This window comes from Condylura cristata, unplaced genomic scaffold (assembly GCF_000260355.1).
Source record: "Condylura cristata isolate star-nosed mole 26May11 unplaced genomic scaffold, ConCri1.0 scaffold00002, whole genome shotgun sequence".
Taxonomy (NCBI): Eukaryota; Metazoa; Chordata; class Mammalia; order Eulipotyphla; family Talpidae; genus Condylura; species Condylura cristata.
The window spans coordinates 7755825-7774743 of record NW_004567103.1 but is presented as its reverse complement, the minus strand read 5'-3'; the positions used below and the strand labels follow the sequence as shown (position 1 = coordinate 7774743).

Sequence of the window (18919 nt, the reverse complement as noted above, 5' to 3'; positions counted from 1 at the left end):
TCAGAGAAGGCACCATTTGTGCAAGACTTAAAGAAGACAATAGAGTGAATAATAAAGGCTACTTCACATTTCGTGTCATTATAGGAAAAAAATGATAGAAAACATGTTTCTTCCTGCTGGTCCTACCACTCCCTGAGATCCCTCCCATTCACTATGTACATCTCAAAGTATTTGAAAGGTTCTTGATAAAAAAATTGACTTAAACAAATGTCATGTTCTTTAATAGAAAAATGCTTATTAAGAGAACAGCAGTGAGCCAGGAATTACAGGCTTTATTCTTGTTCTGGAATTAGGGCCAACTTCTGGCATGATTTTGCTCATATCATTTTATTTATTTGGATTCAGATTCTGGTGTTGTATAGTTCATATACCAGACTGGATTAGGAATTCCTGTCCAGTAACAGCTACCCTCTATACTTTTGATCTGGTGGTTTCCATGAGCAGAGAGTCATTGACTCGGGATTATCTCTCCTTGCTTGGCATGTACCTGTGTGTAGCCATGACAACCGTCTCCAGTTGTGTTCATCACACACATTCACACCACAGAGTGTGCTCAAGGGAGCCTGAGATGAACGAATCCCAAACTTCACTGAAGGTACTTTCTTATCTTGGCTTGTCTCTCTCTGAGGGGCAAAGGCTTGTCCAATACTATACTGTACATGTAATCTTAAGACGCTCTCTGTGAGACTATAGAGATCACTTTATAGATCACAGGAACAATGGAAAGCTCGGGTCTTTGTCCACACTCCTGACAGAGGTAGGATTTCAAACTGGACTTGTCTGAATCCCAAGTGCCATCAACTAACTTAGGAATTACTTAGTGAGGCAGCATTTTTTTTTTTTTTAAGCACAACCGGACAATATTTCAGATGTCTTATACAGTGTTTCAGCTTTGGAATCAAGAGACACTTGGCTTTGAATTTTAGTATGAGCTGTAGGATTTTCCATTAAGTAATAATATACATTTCTTGGTCTGCTGAAATAACACCAAGTTCATTAGTACCAAATAAAATAATTCCCATAGACCACCTAGTACAGGGTAAGGACTTAATAAATCTTTGCTTTAAAACCTCAGCTTCCCCAGGAAGTTTGACTCAATCTATAATTTATATTCACCATAGTTGATTTTAACAACTCAGTTTTCTTGACTTGTAAAAATAGAGTTTTCGAAAAACACATTAGCTCTGATTTCAGAAAGTTCTGCTTTAATTGATTCCTTCTGAAATGATGTACTAGTTTTAAGTATCTGGTGGTGGGTAGTTGAAATTGGGGTGGACTTGATGACCCTTAAGAATCCTTCTAAATCTGTGATTTCCCTGATTCAGAGAAAACCAGTGCATTTTACAAACACACAAACATTTCTCCTACATAGTTATGGCATTTTAGAAATGTTACGCATAGAAAATTAATCTCTATTCTTTGTTCCAGCCCACACAGTCACTCTAAGAAGATCATTAAGAACTATTATAATTATGACTACAATCCTCTTTGTTCAAAAACTAAGCTGAAATGACCTGTTGCAAATTCAAAGTCACAGGCTGTGCTTGTTACAATCAGACAGCAACGCTGCTTTCTTCTCTAGCTCGCCATATCTGCTTCAAAACAACACCACCTTTTCCGCTCCAATGCAGAGGCGCCACAGCCTACTTCAAAGGTGAAGGCTGAATGTCCAGCAAAAGCTTGCCAAGCTCGTTCATTTTTTCAAACAGGAGTGACTTGACTGGTGTTTGATTCACATATTATGCTTGCTTGTTTAGGCTTTCTGCCTGTCGTCTCTGCCTGGTGTACGTGTAGACATAAGAAACCTAAGCCACCCTCCCTGGTGGCACAGCGGGTTAAAGCACTGCACTAAGAAGCTTAAGCCACTTCCGCATGAGTTCGATTCCCGCCTGCCCCGGAGGTGACCACATGGCGCGGCAGACCTCTCCTGACCTGCCCGCTGCTCCCCTCAACAGTGTACTTCGTCCATCTGCCTGTTCTGCTCCCTGCTGTGTCTCTGGTGAATCCTTTCACCCTCTGCATCTCTGGCCTGTACCCCAGCTCTATATGAATAAATAAATAAATCTAAAAAAAAAAAAAAAAAGAAACCTATGCCAAATTGCAGGAGATTTTTATGCCACTTGAATAGACTATTTCCTAAGTTGAATTGTATCCCTGAATTATTTGGAATTGCCAAGTAAAATGCAGGTTTCTGGGTCTCAAATTTAAGATTCATTGAATCAGAACCTCTAGAAAGTGTCCCAGAGGTACATCATTCAACAGGTGTGACAACGTGGTGCTTATGAACCGAGGGGTCTGTGTCCCTGCTTCATAGAATGGACCTAGAAACGGGGGCTTCTGGTTCTCCAGTTTCCACTGAAATGGAAAGTCTTTTTTTTTTTTTTTTTAAGATTTATTTATTTATGCTTACAGAACTGGGGCATAGGCCAGAGGTGTGGTAGGTGAGAGGATTCACCAGAGACAGAGTGGGGAATAGAAAAGGTAGAGCTACTGAAATACACAGCTGAGGGGAGCAGTGGGAGGGTCAGGAGAGGTCTGCTGTGTCATATGGGTCAGATCCCCAGCTGGGGATCAAACTCGTGCTGCAGTGGCTTCTGAGAGCTTCATAGAGCTGTGCTTTAACCTCTTGTGTCACCAGGGAGAGCCCTGGACAGAGTCTTTTAAAAGAGTAAGATGCAATGAACATTTTGAGTGCAGGTTTCCTTTCAAGTTAAGTCTTTTTGCATTTTCTTACATGTGGAATATAGAGAAACTGAATAAAGGGTCAGGAAAAAGACAAAGCTTGCAAGCTGACCATAGATCTGAGGGCCACAACAGGGGAGGAGGAGGGGAAGATGGTGGTGATAGATCATGGCGGGTAGGGTGGTGGGAGAAATGTGGGGACTACACACAAGGGAGAGATCAAATATTGTACAAAAATGACCAGGGGCGCTCCCTGGTGGCGCAGCACTGAGGAGCTAAAGCCACTTCAGCATGAGTTCGATCCCCACCCCGGAGGTGACCTACATGGCGCGGCAGACCTCTCCTGACCAGCCCGCTGCTCCCCTCAGCAGTGTACTTTGTCAGTCTGCCTGTTCTGCTCCCCGCTTTGTCTCTGGAGAATCCTCTCACCGCCCCTGTTCCTCTGGCCTGTGCCCAGTTCTGTATGCACAAATAAATCTTTATAAAAAAATGACCAGTAATATAAGAAATTAAATAAATAAGTATAAGTTTGAGTGTAAAAAGTAAAAAGAAGCATGACACATGTCAACTCCAGCATGGAGTTTTATTACAGGGGGCTTCTGGCTGTAGTGGGCCAACCTATTTGTGACATACATCTCCTATATCCATTTTCTTTTAGAAATAACTAAATATGACACTTTGTAAGTTCTAAAAATCGAAATATGTTAGAAAAGATTATCCTTTAAAATAATAGTGTAAAGAACATATTTTCTTTTTTCCTCCTTTCCTCTCCTTTTTAGAGAATCATCAGAATCAATTCAAATCATGTTATAGACTTCCAATAGCAATTTGGGTTTGGCAATGCAATTTGTCCATCTTTTAAAAGGGCTGATGATTAGATCTGGCCACAGAGTAATACACAGGTAATAGATGGCTTTTTAGGTACAAAATTCTTTTTCTTCTTGACTGTAGAGGTTTATTTAGTGACACCATTAATTTCTTGCCAGAAAAGGTGTTCATCCATAAAAGGTGTTCATTTTGGTCCTTGGTTACACTGCTATCTTTCATATTCACGCATTCTTCATTAAGGCTAGAAGTAATTATGACATTGTTTCAATGCTGAATAGGCCACATCATGAAATTAAGTACATTTAGGCAAATAATGTATTGAAGGGCTGGCTGGAAAATGTATTGTCCACATTGAGACACTGAAGTATTAGAGATACTCCCAGCCAGCGAAGGTGGAACCTGCAAACCAGAACATATGACCAGCCAATAGGTCAATTTTTCAGGGAAAAGAACAAAAGTCACTGAAGCACCTTTTCTTTAGTTGGGTGGGATTCCATGTTCCTTTTAAATGGAGAAATGAACTTCTGCACTATAAAAACAAGTTGCCTTTCAAAACTTACAGTATACTTTTGGAAGACAAGTTAAAAATTCATGAGTTTGGACAAAATAAATGATGCAAATACTAATATGACTCAGTTTTAGATATCATACAACCTTATTTAATGGATTTTGAGTCTGAGTTTTAAAAATATCAGTGTTATTGTTTTTAAATTTTTAGCTATGAAATAAAAAAACACATGATCATATTACATGCCAAACATGCGAAAAATATTTTTAAGCTATCTTTTATATTGAATTACAGAGTAGTCTAAGTTGTTCTTTTTGTAGACTCTAAGTGAATCAAATATTGATTTATTTTTTCAAAATGTGCTGATCAAGGCAGTTAAACAAACCATAAGATTAGACTTTGGTAAATCACACCTGTGTCTGACCTGACCTGGGAACTTATTTCTCAGCCAGCTCCTCACAAATAATTCATCAGGTAAGGTAGGTACTAAGAAGCCTTGTTATTGTTATGGTCTAATCCTTCCCTTCATGAAAGACATAACAGCCGGGTTGGAGTTAAGTGCAATCAAGATTTTAGGCTCAGATCTTAAATAGTCTTCCTCTTCTTATCCTTCAGGTTCTGACTTAGACCTCTGTATTTTCACCAAACATTATAGGCTGGTATTTCTTGTGGAGAAGAGGAAGCCAAATGAGAACTTGGGGGAACTTGGGTAATTTTTAATAGAAGGTAAATCTGCAGACTCACTAATGTGAAGCATGGCATCATTTTGTTTTCAATGTTTCATCAGTATTTTCCATTTTGATTTTTTAAAAAGATTTCATTTATTTATGCTTACAAAACTGGGGTACAGGCCAGAGGTGGAGGGGCCATGAGATAATTCACCAGAGAGAAAGTGGGGAGCAGAACAGGCAGACTGAGGAAGTACACTGCTGAGGGGCACAGCAGGCGGGTCAGGAGAGGTCTGTCCGCCATGTGCATCACCCCCAGGGTGGGGGATTGAACTTGCACTGAAGTGGCCACCGCCAGCTCTGGAGTGCTCTGCTTCAATCTGCTGCACCACCAGGGAGAGCCTTCTTTTAGATTTTTATCCTAATGCCACTAAAAAAATGAGTGCATTTGAATTTGTCTTGATTATCTTCTGTATGAATCTTTAGTGTCAAGAAAATTCATGTAAAAAAATGGGTGATGTATTTTATTCTGGACATGGTAAAAATAAAATCATTCTATACAAATAAGACTAAGCTGAATATGGGAAAACAACAGATTTTGATTATCTTCATTTTTCTATTAAAATTCTTGAAGTGACCAAATAAACATGACTATGGACGTGTCAACTTTTTCAATAGCCCATGCATCATGAAATGTCCTATAACTTCCTGCAAGATCATCACACCAGTGAACTGAGAGCAACATTTTTTAAAACAAAAGCAACACACAAAAAACAGTCTTTCATTTACCCTAATTTTATTAAGAAAAATAATGACCTTTTAAACCTGGAGAGACTTTTATAGCTGCATTTTTCTGCAATACCTTCTAGCAGTTTAAATTGTTCAGTATCCTTGATGTTGCACCAGAGTTGTTCTAGATTGAGAAACACGGTCCCTGAGAACCTTTCTGGCCCCTGCTCTAAAGTGAATGAAGGTATTAAGGGCATTCATTTGCTGTTTAATGGTTCTGAATTAGAAAATAGCATTCATTTTTACTTTTACTTAATTTATTTTATATGCAAAACCAGAAAACTCAACCCAGAACAATTTACTGAAAGACTTATTCTGGATAAGTTTGTTTGCATATTATTTTACATATGGGAGTCAAACAATTTGTGTAAAGTACACAAGAACAAAAGCATTTTGTCTAGAAGGATGGTTTCATTATCGATGTCTATAACATGCAGTTTAAAATTAAATGCAAATCATATAAAATTATTTTAACTGTAAAAGTAAAAGAGAGGCCCTCCCTGGTGGTGCAGCGGGTTAAAGCACAGGACTAAGAAGCTGAAACCATTTCCACATGAGTTCGATTCCCGCCTGCCCCGGAGGTGATCACATGGTGTGGCAGACCTCTCCTGACCCGCCCGCTGCTCCCCTCAGCAGTGTACTTCATCGATCTGCCTGTTCTGCTCCCCACTCTGTCTCTGGTGATGTCTTTCGCCACCCCTGAGTCTCTGGCCTGTACCCCAGTTCTGTATGCACAAATAAATAAATCTTAAAAAGAAAAAAAGTAAAAGAGAAACTCCCTGTATTTTTTGATCAGACATATCTCATCTGACAAATGCACAACATAATATCACTTGAAATCATGGCTGGGTCCCTTCTGATTTTCTTTGCTTATGTCTAGAGTGTGCATTGTTTAATACTTATTTTACTCTTGAACATCGTGTGGTTTCAACCTTGAATACTTGTAAGTTTCTTTTGAACCCACTGAATGCCACTTGTCTGGGTCCAACAGTGGAAGACAAAGAGCGTCCTTCTCTTCCTTCATGTGGACAAGTGACATTGACTTATTTGCCTCCTCCACCCTGGCATGAGCAATCTTTACTTTCTTCTGGCACCTGATAAAATGAATAGCACACCTACCTCACTGATATCCCAAGCCAGAAATGTGGGCTTCGTTGCCAACACATTCTTCTCCTTTACTTTTTTTTTAGTCACCAACACCTGTCAATCCTACTTGCCTAATAATTCCCTCTGATCATGACCATAGTTAGTGTAGGCCTTTAGTCCACATGGATTATTAAAATATCATGGGGTATGGGAATTAGGGAGATTTTGTTTAAAGAGTCCAAAGTTCCAGGTAGAAGATGAGTAGGTTCTGGGGACCTAATGAGCAGCACTGGACTACAGTTTACAAAATACACAGTATCATTAAAACCTTAAATATTTTCACTTAAACATAAAAGATGGTGTCATGTGTGCAATATAGAGAAACCAGACAAAGGGTCAGACAAAGACAAGCTCAAAAACCATCCCCTTAAAGCCCACTACAGAACTGAGGCCCTTAGAGTGGAGGGAGAGAGTGAGCACAGGGTGGGGAGGAAGAAAACAAAATGGCCTGTGTTGGTGGGCTACGGATGCTTTGGTGGGAGTGCTGTGGTAACATCACCAGAAAGGGGGATCCTGTAACTCCAACATATGAACAATGATGTAAACCAATATTAATTCAATAAAAAGAGGGCAGGAGGAAACTTTTGGAGGGAATGGTTATGTTTATGGCATTGACTGTGGTGATAGTTTGATGGGTATATACTTGTCAACAAAATCATCAAGTTGTATACACTAAGTATGTACAACTTTTCTATGTTCATCCTTCCTAGTAAAATGGCTTATTTTTTTTTTTAAAGATTTATTTATTTATGCACACAGAGCTAGGTTACAGGTCAGAGGCTCAGGGGCGGTGAGAGGATTCACCAGAGACAGAGTGGGGAGCAGAACAGGCCGACTGACGAAATACACTGCTGAGGGGAACAACGGGCGGGCCAGGAGAGGTCTGCCGTGCCATTGTGGGTCACCTCCAGGGCTGGGGATCGAGCTCATGCGGAAGTGGCTTTAGCTTCTTATTACTGTGCTTTAACCCACTGCGCCACCAGGGAGGGCCCAAATGGCTTATGTTTTTTCAAAAATGGTAACTGTGATACAGTACAAGGCTACCTAAGCTACAGTGGTGTTCATATTGAAGGACACTTGTTTCAAATCAATACATTGTTCAACTTAATCCCACATAACATTGTCCCAATATATATCACTCCATTTCAATGGAAAACAATTAAAAAATAGTTATCTTTCCAACACTTTTTCCAATTTAACTCCCCATTTCTGGCTTGGGATATCAGTGAGGTAGATGTGCTTGTTTCTCCACCTTATAGTAATTCTCTGGGATCACTTGTCAGAATACAGTACAAATCTGATCACAGGCTGGTTTCTGATTGCCTGGTGGAGAGCTTCGGAAAGGCAAGGACTGTCATATCCACGAGGTATCAAAGCTTAGTCAGTGATCCATGCTGGTGAATAATAAACCCAGGGCAATTTTTCATCCAGTACACTGGTTTCTCACATGTCACTTATGAGTGTGTCTTACATGTCACACATGAGTCATATACAACTGTGGCTCTCATATATACACCCTGTTACAGTAGGTGGGGCCATGCTATGCAAAGAGTTCAACACATTGTAAAAATGGGGAAATTCATTGCAATTGAATTAGGAATAGCGTTTCTGTGTATATTGGAAGGTACAGCTTTGTATTTGTCCTTAAATCAAGAGGAGGAGTAATCTCACATATAGTAGGGAGATGAGAGAAGAAATTGGGCCTTTATGACAGTGTTATTTACTTACGATTTGGAAATTCACCTGTATACTTCTAATTTTCTGCATGTGATAAACTCACAGAACAACCCTTACTAGGGTGTATGTGGATTGTGTCCTCGTACAGTATAGGCACTCTGGTGCAGAGGTCTCCCTAAACAAGGTAGAAATTTTTGACACTAATGATAAGTGCTAAGAATGGAGGTTGGCCACAAAAGGAAACCAACAATTTATGATCTTTTCAGGGTCTTGATATTCTGGTTCTTTTCATTACCACCTGCCTTAGTGAAATGTTGTGAACAATGACCTGACACAGCTTCTGTTTAACTTGGGCTGATTTGTGTTTCTTGGTGATCTCCTTCCATGAGATGTACATCAGCAATTTTCAAAGGTGTTTTTCAAGATACTTGGGGGAGAAATGGACAGAATTTGTCTGTGGTCAAATGCATTTGGGAACTATTTCATGACACATTTGCTAAGACAGCCCCAATGGATATTAACAAATGACAGCCTCTCTTTCTATGTATGTGCGAATGTGTGTTGAGAGTGTGCGTGTGTGTCTGCTTGATGCTGGGCATTCTGTAGACCTGGATTTCTGCAGAACATTTCATGTCTGCACAAAATTGGCTTCTACTCTGTTCTAAACCATTTGTTCTGCAAATTTCTAGTGTGTGTTTCCTATGGAAACTGAGATCTCAATGTTTATTCTATCTGCTTTGAATCTGCTTTGTATATTTTATTCAGTCTTGGCTCCTATATTCCATATTTTTTTTTTCCTGGAGAATTCCTTTTTCATTTGAACACCTGCTTAAAATTCAAGCTTTTCCTTGCCCAGGAACCTCAAACTGTCTGGATAAGGTCAGCAAGCAGCCCATGTGTGTGTAGACAGACACAGCTCTCTGAGTTTATGTCTCAGTGGTGTTTTTATAACCCTGGTGTCGCTGAGTGTTTCTATCTTGACCACAGTGACACTTGGATTCTGGCATTGATGGATTTCTCCTCACTTCATCATTCCACTCCTGCAGCGGTGGTTCCGGGCATGGCGGAGGACTCACCTCCCCAGAACTTAGTTCTCTCTGTCTCAGGTGTTTCCCTCAAGTGGTCCCTCGACCTGGTTCCCTGGTGGTCACTGCTGGATACTCCATTCTCCAGTCTCTCATCTTTGTGAAGAAAGACCAGGCCAAAAGATTGGTTTTAATGAGTTCTGAGCTTCTGGCTTTATACCATCCTTTTGTGTATATTAAAATTAAAACTCCACAGCCCTCCCTGGTGGCGCAGCGGGTTAAAGCACAGCACTGAGAATCTAAAGCCACTTCCGCATGAGTTCGATTCCCGCCTGCCCCAGAGGTGACCACATGGTGTGGCAGACCTCTCCTGGCCCACCCGTTGCTCCCCTCAGCAGTGTACTTCGTCGATCTATCTGCCTGTTCTGTTCCACACTCTGTCTCTGGTGAAGCCTCTCACCGCCCCGAGCCTCTGGCCTGTGCCCCGGTTCTATATGCACAAATAAATAAATCTTAAAAAAAAAATTAAAACTCCACAAAGTTTTTTTTTTTTTTTTAAAGATTTATTTATTTATGCATACAGAACTGGGGTACAGGCCAGAGGCTCAGGGGCGGTGAGAGGCTTCACCAGAGACAGAGTGGGGTACAGAACAGGCAGATATTCGAAGTACACTGCTGAGAGGAGCAGCGGGCGGGTCAGGAGAGGTCTGCCACACCATGTGGGTCACCTCGGGGCAGGGATCAGACTCATGCTGACATGGCTTTAGCTTCTTAGTGCTGTGCTTTTTAGCCAGCTGCGGACACCAAGGAGGGGCTGGAAATCACAATTTTTTTTTTTAAAGATTTATTTATTTGTTCATACAGAACTGGGGTACAGGCCAGAGGCTCAGGGGCAGCGAGAGGCTTCACCAGAGACAAAGTGGGGAGCAGAACAGTCAGATCGATGAAGTACACTGCTGAGGGGAGCAGCGGGCGGGTCAGGAGAGGTCTGCCGCGCCGTGTGGTCACCTCCGGGGCAGGTGGGAATCGAACTCATGCAGAAGCCGCTTTAGATTCTCAGTGCTGTGCTTTAACCCGCTGCGCCACCAGGGAGGGCCAAAACTCCACAAAGTTTTGCCTGGGGTGTCTGCATCCTATTTATAGATCCCTTCAGTTGCCCATCCGGCCCCTAGTGGGAGGCACTGGGGCTTGTTTTATCAAGCTGCTCCAAGCCACTACAAGGATCAGATACACAATGTTCCCAGTTGTTATTTTCCAAGTGATTTCACACCCTTGCTATCCTTATTTTTAGAAACCCAGCATTGAGATGATTAATATCTCAATTTAAAAATGGAGAAATTGAGGCAGAAAGGTTAAATGTCAAAATAAAGCATGCATTCCCTGTGGGCAGTGGAAATAATTTCATCAACTCAGGCCAGTAACTTTATAGCCTAAAAGAATTTATAAAAGCATCTAAGGCAGCAACGTGGGTAAGAGCATGGAACTGGAGTCAGAGAAAGCAGGACTTTAATTCTGGCTCTGTGTGAACACAGGTTAGCTAGTGTGTCATTCAGGACCCACTTGGAGGGTATAAAGCGAGTGTGGTGCTTGCGTGACAGAGGGCTCAAAAGTATCTATATGTACAGTGTTGCTTATTTGGGATCTTGATGTTAACATAACATAGCATGAAGTGTTTTAGGGACAGCCCAAGAAACCTGTCCCATGTGGGGCAAAAACAAGGAAGAGAATTACTAGCAAAGCAAAAGAAAAGGGAGAGCACATTTATTTTATTGGACTTCCTTTAAAACTATAAAATCATCCAAGGTTGAAAAGAAACGCACGCCCACTGCCCTTCACAAGAGGCTGGGTTGTCAAAGTGCAGTGCCAGGGAGATTGTTCAAAACCAGCCCTAAATTGGATGCAATTAGGATGCTGCCTAGCAACCGAGGCATTTGTCTTCGACACGGAGTGGGCAGCCAGAGGGCAATTTAGCACAGGGTGGACGGAAATGGTGGCTTAATGCTGCAGCCACTGTAAGGGAAACACTTGCTTCTGACAAACCCTACAACTCAATGAATTCACTACAGTGCTGGCCTAATGTGGTTTCAAATATCCAGTTAATGTTTCTCAAAGTGTGGTCCTCTGACCGTATGTGTCAGAATGAACTTGGCCAAACTGTTCATAACAAGAACGTTGTTAGGGTGACAGGGCCAGCTGTCCAGGGAAGCCCCACGGTTGAGCACTGTGGTTTGGGGTCAGGGTTAGGCCTGGGTGGTGTGGACCGAGTTGCTGGATCTGTCTATTCCTAGCTCAGTGCCTGGTTCTTAATCATCCGGATAGTTTGTTCATTCAGAAGCGATGACGATGATGAAGCTTGCTGTGGTTACTGCAAGCAAAGCCTGAGAACCACATTGGCCCAGAGTCAGGAGTCAGTCAAGGTTTTGTGCCATCAGACACTGGGGTTAGGGTATTCTGCCAGCATAACCTCTGGGGTCCTTTCTAGTCTACCCCAGTGTTCCTGAGTTCCTGCCTTTCTGTCCACTGTCCCCAGGCTTGACTGCTCATGCCTCATAGGGTACCCCATATAATTATTAGTGGGTTTCCCATCATCCTGTCTTAGAAGGCAGGGGTTTACTTAGCTGTATCCTTAAAACCAATGAAAACTATGGGAACTTTCGTTGCTAGTGATAGGGACAAGTTAGCAGGGAATAAAAGTTTATTTGAGACTTCTTCCTTTTTTCCTTTCTTCTTTTCTACTTTGAGTCCAAGCATTTAAGAAAAATACAAGGAGCTTCATTCCTTTAACTGAGGAGAGCTGTGTGCTGTGCTTTGAGATTTACAGCATGTTTGGCTACATGCTGAGTCTGAGGTCTTTCTTGGACTTTTCCTTGGAGCAGTTATTAGACAAAGAGGCTGAGGGTGGAAGTGAGAAAACCAAGTGAGAAGTGTGAATGGTGGGAAGAGAATTAGGTAGAAACAAAGGTGAAGGCGAGACATTTCCCTCCAAGAGAAACAGCAAGAGTAAAGCAGTCATGTGGTCAACCTGTTGGTCACCTGTCAGCTGAAGCTGATGTTCTCAGAGAACTACAGAAAGAAAGGGATAAATATGGGTATCTGAGGATCATGAAAGCAAAAATAACACTGAAGACCTCTGGGAACTTTAGAATAGCCTGAGAAGTCTCCAGCCTTGTGAAACGCATTCAGGCCTGGCAAAGCAGCGGTACTTGACACTTCTCTCAGATCCAGAGACTGGGGGTGGGGATCGGATCATTGCTGGGGTTGAGAACTGAGCTGACTGGCTCTACCGTGAAAGCATCATGGGCAGTAAGATGAGTGAGAGAGCTCAAGTATGCTGACAACCAAATGCCATGGGCGGAGGCACCAGAGACCCACAGCAGAGCCAAGAATCCTGAGTTTTAACAGCATTTCTGTACAACGTGAAGGAAATACAGCCTATCTGCAAATGCCCGAAAGAGGGTGAAAAGATCATAAAAACCCCTAAAATCACAGAAATATTTATGAATCCATAGAACTTACATTAAAAATGATGAACTATGTCAGGTGAAGTTAATTGACCTCAATAATGTACAGCAAACCCAGCTGGCAGGAATCATAAAACAAAACTCATATGGGATTTTGATTTCTGTGTATGACATTTTCATGGTTGAACTAAAATAATAGTATGGTAGCAATCATAATAATGATACTAAACAACCTGAAGTAGTCTCTTAGGTGACTACCTAATGACTTAAGAGAACTGTTAGATGTCAACATTTGGAGATTTATTTGGAAGATAGACAGGTCGTTTCCAATTCTGGGGGCGTTTTAAGATATATTCTATTTTCTATGCTTCATTGGTGAAATATATTTTAATTAGAAAATTTATTTTTAACGCCCAAAAATACAGATCTGCATTTTAAAAATAAATCTCTCTTTGCCCACTATATTCTCAAACATATGAGAAAATTGTTACGTTTAATTTTTCCACTCTTATGTAAATATATTTCTACATTCACTTATAGGTTTTATATCTTCCATGACATAAAATGTATTCTCCAACTTATTTATTTCTTAACACATCATGGCTATCTGTGTTACTATATTTAAATGTATATAATTTTTATGGGCTGTAAATCATTACAAAAATATAAACGGGTTAAAGTGTTCAGTTTCACCTTTATGACTGGATATTACACATTGCCTGGTGCAGCAGTATTCATGCCTGCGACGATATGTTTATGCCACCGTGTTTGTAACATGCATTTGGCATACTTTTATGTATTATTTAATAGATATAACTGTAACTCAAAAGGTTTTAGACAAGTGAATGACAGTGCATATTTCCAGATATTCCTACCTTCACTGCATCATTCTCATCTTCAAATTTTTCTTCATTTAGATATTACACATCACTTTTGCTTTTACTTATATTTTTGTGTGAACAAGTGAGACTTTGCAAATTCTGTGTAGTGAACTGTACTTGTTCTTTTGAACTGCCTGCTATGTCTTTGTTCAGATATTCCTGGGTTATTTGCCTTTTTTCCTACTAACTTATATGATTTTGAATATGTACACATGAGCATGTTAGGGAGGCAGGTATGTAGGAGGGAGGCACAAGATAGCTATGAGTTTCAAGTCATTTCTCTGTTTACAATGTTTTCTTTGGCTTTATTTATGGTACCATTGAGCATATAAAGTTATAAAAACTTTATTTGCTTTAGTTTGTTCCACTAGAAATGATTGTAAAATGTTAAAAAATATGTAAAACACACATTTAGTAATTTTTTAAACCTAGATTTTAAATTAATTTATTTTTAAAAAAAGATTTTATTTTTTTATACAGAACTGGGGTACAGGCCAGAGGTGCAGAGGTAGTGGGGGGATTCACTGGAGACAGAGTGGGGAGCAGACAGGCAGATCAATGAAGTACACTGCTGAAGGGCGACAGGATAGGTCTGGCGCACCATGTGAATCACCTCTGGGGCAGGGGATCAAACTGGTATTGAAGCTTCTGAGGCTAGCTTGCAGTGCTGTGTCCTAACCTGCTGCACCACCAGGGAGGGCCTAAATTTACCTTCTAACAAAATGGATAGCCAGATGCTATTTGATGAACTGTCTACACTTCTCCAGGGAACATGAAATATTATATTTTTCTTTTATTAAATAACCATGTACAGGGGCCTCTCTGGGAGCCTAGAGGTCAAATCTCAGTGTTATCACCTCTAGAACCGGATTTCAATCCCTGGCCAAGGAGATGACCCACCTGGCTCAGCAGATCTCTCCTGTCTCCCCGCTGCTCTGCTCAGCATTGTATCTAAGCAGAGCTACCTATTCTGTTCCTGCTCTGTCTTTGGTGAATCCTCTCACCCCCACACCTCTGTCCTACACCCAAGCTCTTCTACATACACACATGCAAGGAACAAAATCACCATATACACTTGAAAATGTTTTTAGATATTGATTAATTTCACTGGTTTATATTTTGTTCTTCAAGACAGAGAAAGATGGAGAGTTTCTTATCAACTTATCCCAGTGTTAAGTCCAAGCAGAAAGACCATTTCATCAATATATACTTCAAAACATGAGGTGGCAAGTCTTTATGAGCACATTAGAGACTAAGAAAGAACTTCCTCAAAAATGATAAAGACCAAGAAAGATCCTTTTTGGAATTTCCTTCATACCGAACTATCATGAAATAACTAGATTTCAAAAAGCACCAAAGATTTCCCTCCCAAAGTCAAGAATAAGATGAGGTGTCAATATCCACATTATTATTCAACATTGTTTTAGAAACATGAGGTACAAAATACTTATTAGAAAAGAAGAAAATTTTAATTGCTTGCAGATGATGTACTACACACTTAAAAATCAAACAGGATCTGTTAAAATAAGGGAGTTAAATAAACTAGTTGCAGATCTAAAACTCAATAGTTTTTTAAAAATATTATTTATGAAGAGTAAGAAAAATAGAGTCTAAAATTCTACTAAATACAGTTACTTTACTATAAACAAAATACGATGGTATGCATCACACCTGTTATTTTTTCAGTAAGTGTGGAAACACACTGAGATATACTGATATTACCTGAATCTGCCCTTTCTTTCTCCCTTTTTAGAAAATTTTGTAGTTGAAAGTGAGCTTTGAAAGATAAGTATGAAATAATGGAATTGAAAAATAAACAGGTAAATTTATGGCAGAAGTTAATTTGGATTGAATAGTACAATATAAAATATGTGAGATTAGTCCGATCAGCATAATATGTACACTAGTAAGTAGTTTATATGCACAGAGATACACTTAAGAGCTGAGAAAGGGTTTTTGCTGTGGTGTGTAACTTTAAATAAATCTCAACGGGATACATCACTTTTTCAAGATTAATGATGCTATTTATATTCCCCTCCCTTCAGTTTGACCTATGTGGGACTAAAATTTTATCATTTCATCTTCTGTAAAGGAAGAACTGGTTTCCTGTGCTCATTCAATAAACATCTGCTAAACAGAACATGCAAGCCGCCCCAATTCTTGCCCCAAATAAAGCAGCTTGTGCTGATATCAAAAGAAGCAGCAATTTTATAAGTTTCTCATACTCTAAATGTATAGACACTAATCCAACAGATATTTACCAGTTCTTTATAGCTATCTACAGGGTTCTACCATTAATTATTTTTGGAAGAAATGTGTCTCTTAAGATAGAAACTATTATACAAAATTCTCACAGACTATAGCCTCAGTTAAAACGCATCTAGATAAATAAAACTAATTCTTTCTGTTACAATACTGAAATATTTCTCAATGGAGAGATATTAAGTTGGATAAAAGCAAAAGAAAAGCTTGAATATCACCAGTGAATGTAAAATAACAAGGAAATGGAAGTATCTACAGGTGATGTGGGTTGAAAGAATAGCTTATTGCAGCATTTGGAATTCTCTACTGAAAAAGAGTAGAAGAAAATAGGAATAGTGAAGTCGATTAAGAATGAACTGGGAAAAAGCAACTTTACAAAATACAGGATTGAAGGCGTCATCTTTACCTCTTTCACCAGTAAGTTTTCTGCTTTGCACTCCGCATCTTCAGGAACAGTGGAGTACAATGTTCGGATATCCCAAGACACGGTGGCTGTCTGGAAGGAACAATGAGAAAATGACATTAAGCCCTTCAATATAAAAGCCCTGCACAGACCACTATCTCTGAAACACAAAAAGAAAGTGTTTTAGATCTTAGCATTGAAGGATAAGAAAAAACAGAGATGGGAGTAAATGATAAAAAAAAGATGTGGTATGTAAATACTGTGGCATACTATTTAGCTATGAAAAGGGAAATCTTGTCATGTGTGACAACATGGATGGACCTGCAGAGGAGTATGTGAGGTGAACTAAGTCAGAAGGAGAAAGGCACGTGCTGATGGATTCATTCATATCTAAAAGATAAAGAAACACAACAGGGCCTTCCTGGTGGCCTGGGGTCAAGTCTCAGCACTATCACCTCTATGACTTTAGTTCCATTCTGCACCCGGGAACTGATCCACAGGGCACAGCAGATCTCTCCTGTCTCTGTGCTGTTCCCCTCAGCAGAGTATTTCAGTCCATCTGCCTGTTCTGCTCCCCATTCTGTCTCTGGTGAATCCTCTCACACCCCCATCTCTGGTCTACATCCCAGTTCTTCTATGCAAAAATAAACTTAAAAAAAGAAAGAGGCAAAACGAAGGAACAGACAAAACTAAACCAAACAAACCCTAGAACCAGAACAAGGCAGAACTGAGGCTGCCTAAGGGCTGGTATATGGGGAAAAAGTGGGAGGTGGGCCCACTGGACTGTGGTGGAGATTAGGGTGCTTAGGTAGGTGGGTGGTGGGACTGTTGTGTTAACATACATCTAAAGAGGTATGAACCTGTATCCCTAGACCATATATATTGCTATAAACCACTGTTACTTACATCAAAAAGAGTTACTTTTTTTTTTTTTAATACAGAGAAACTCCTGTGCTTCTTAGTAATTTATTTCATTTCTAGGAGTGAAGAACCAAACTACTAGCATTATTACAATCAGTGTTTTATCAGTGAGAATCCTTCCTTCTGAAGAAAATTTGGAACTGGTATGCTGACCAGTTCATTTCAATTGTTAGATATTTTTGTTGCTCTTTACTTATCTTTTAAAGGTTATTTTATTTACTTATGCATATAAGAACTGGCCAGAGGTGTGGGGGCTTAGCGGATTCACCAGAGATGGAGTGGGGAACAGAAAAAGCAGATGAACTGAAATATACAGTGGGGAGACAGGAGAGGTCTGCTGCACCCTGGGGGTCACTTCCTGGCTGGGGATGGAATTCAGGTTGCCGTAGCTAGCGATAGCGTGACAGTCCTGAGACTTTAACTCCTATGCCACCAGGGAAGCCCATTTGTTGTTCTTTTTAATGCTAAAATAAATTTGAAATGAGGCAAAAGTTACAGAAGGAGCATTATTTAATCTTATTCAATAATATCTGAACCAAGGTAAACTCAGTCACTTTTAGGTTATATGTCTGGGTCTGTGTGTGTATGTACGTGTATGTGTACGTATGTTGCACATAAGTGCGCATACATTTGTTGAAATAAAACATTTCCAACTTCAAGGTCGAACCAAAAACTCAAGTGACTATATACCAACTGCAAGTATAAAGTACATCTTTCAACAAACCACTGAGACAGAATTTTGCAAACTGTCCCCTCTTTCTGTACTTCGAGCTCATCCACTTGGGGAGCTTGGGGTGCCTCAGAATAGCAGGTTTCTATCACTAATTACCAAATGTCTTCATCTGTGCTCCGTGTGGGCCCAGACTCATCACTAACAGGGGGATTTTTTAAAAAAGATTTATTTATGCATACAGAACTGAGGTACAGGCCAGAGGTAGAGGGGTGAAAGGATTCACCAGAGACAGAGTGGGGAGCAGGACAGGCAGATCTACTGAAATACACTGCTGAGAGAAGCAGTGGGCCGTCGGGAGAGGTCTGCTGAGACATGTGGGTCACCTCCCTGGCCGGGGATCAAACTCCGTGCTGCAGTGGCTTCATAGTGCTGTGCTTTAACCAGCTGCGCCACCAGTGAGGGCCATAACAATGGGATCTTTTATTTTCACATCCCTAGACAATAAGTGGTTCCTCATGATTGCTAAAGCTCCCCAGAACTGCTCTAGATGAAGGGTATTTTTCTAGACTAATTATCGGAACAGACAAGAATATAAAAACCCTACCTTAGTTTTGAAGAAACTAAGTAAAGCATTTTGACTTCTGAGTTCATAGCTGCTGTTGCAAACTGTGCCACCAAGACTTTTCTGCTGAATCTAGACTTCCATTTTTTTGTAATCTCCCTTTTTCTCCCCACTGACCTAAGCTCCACCAGGGCAAAAAACCCAGCCTGTTTGCTGTTAAAATTTTGGTGACTCACATATTAAAAAAATGTTCAACATCCCTTATAATCAGGGGCATGCAAATCAAAACCAACCAAAATGAGATACCTCCTCACAAGAGTGAGAATGGCACACATTAAAAAACAAAAAACAGGCCCTCCCTGGTGGCGCAGCGGGTTAAAGCACTGCACTGAGAAGCTAAAGCCACTTCTGCATGAGTTCAATTCCCGCCTGC

General features: G+C 40.4%; 1 protein-coding gene across 1 annotated transcript in view; it reads right to left on the bottom strand.

Annotated features, from left to right (window-relative positions):
- DOCK10 (dedicator of cytokinesis 10) overlaps positions 1 to 18919 on the bottom strand; it is a 187203-nt gene that overhangs the window by 106521 nt on the left and 61763 nt on the right. Inside the window, exon 3 of the mRNA XM_012727609.1 lies at positions 16334 to 16423. Coding sequence (XP_012583063.1) covers positions 16334 to 16423 — 90 coding nt within the window. The remainder of the gene's footprint in view (positions 1 to 16333; positions 16424 to 18919) is intronic.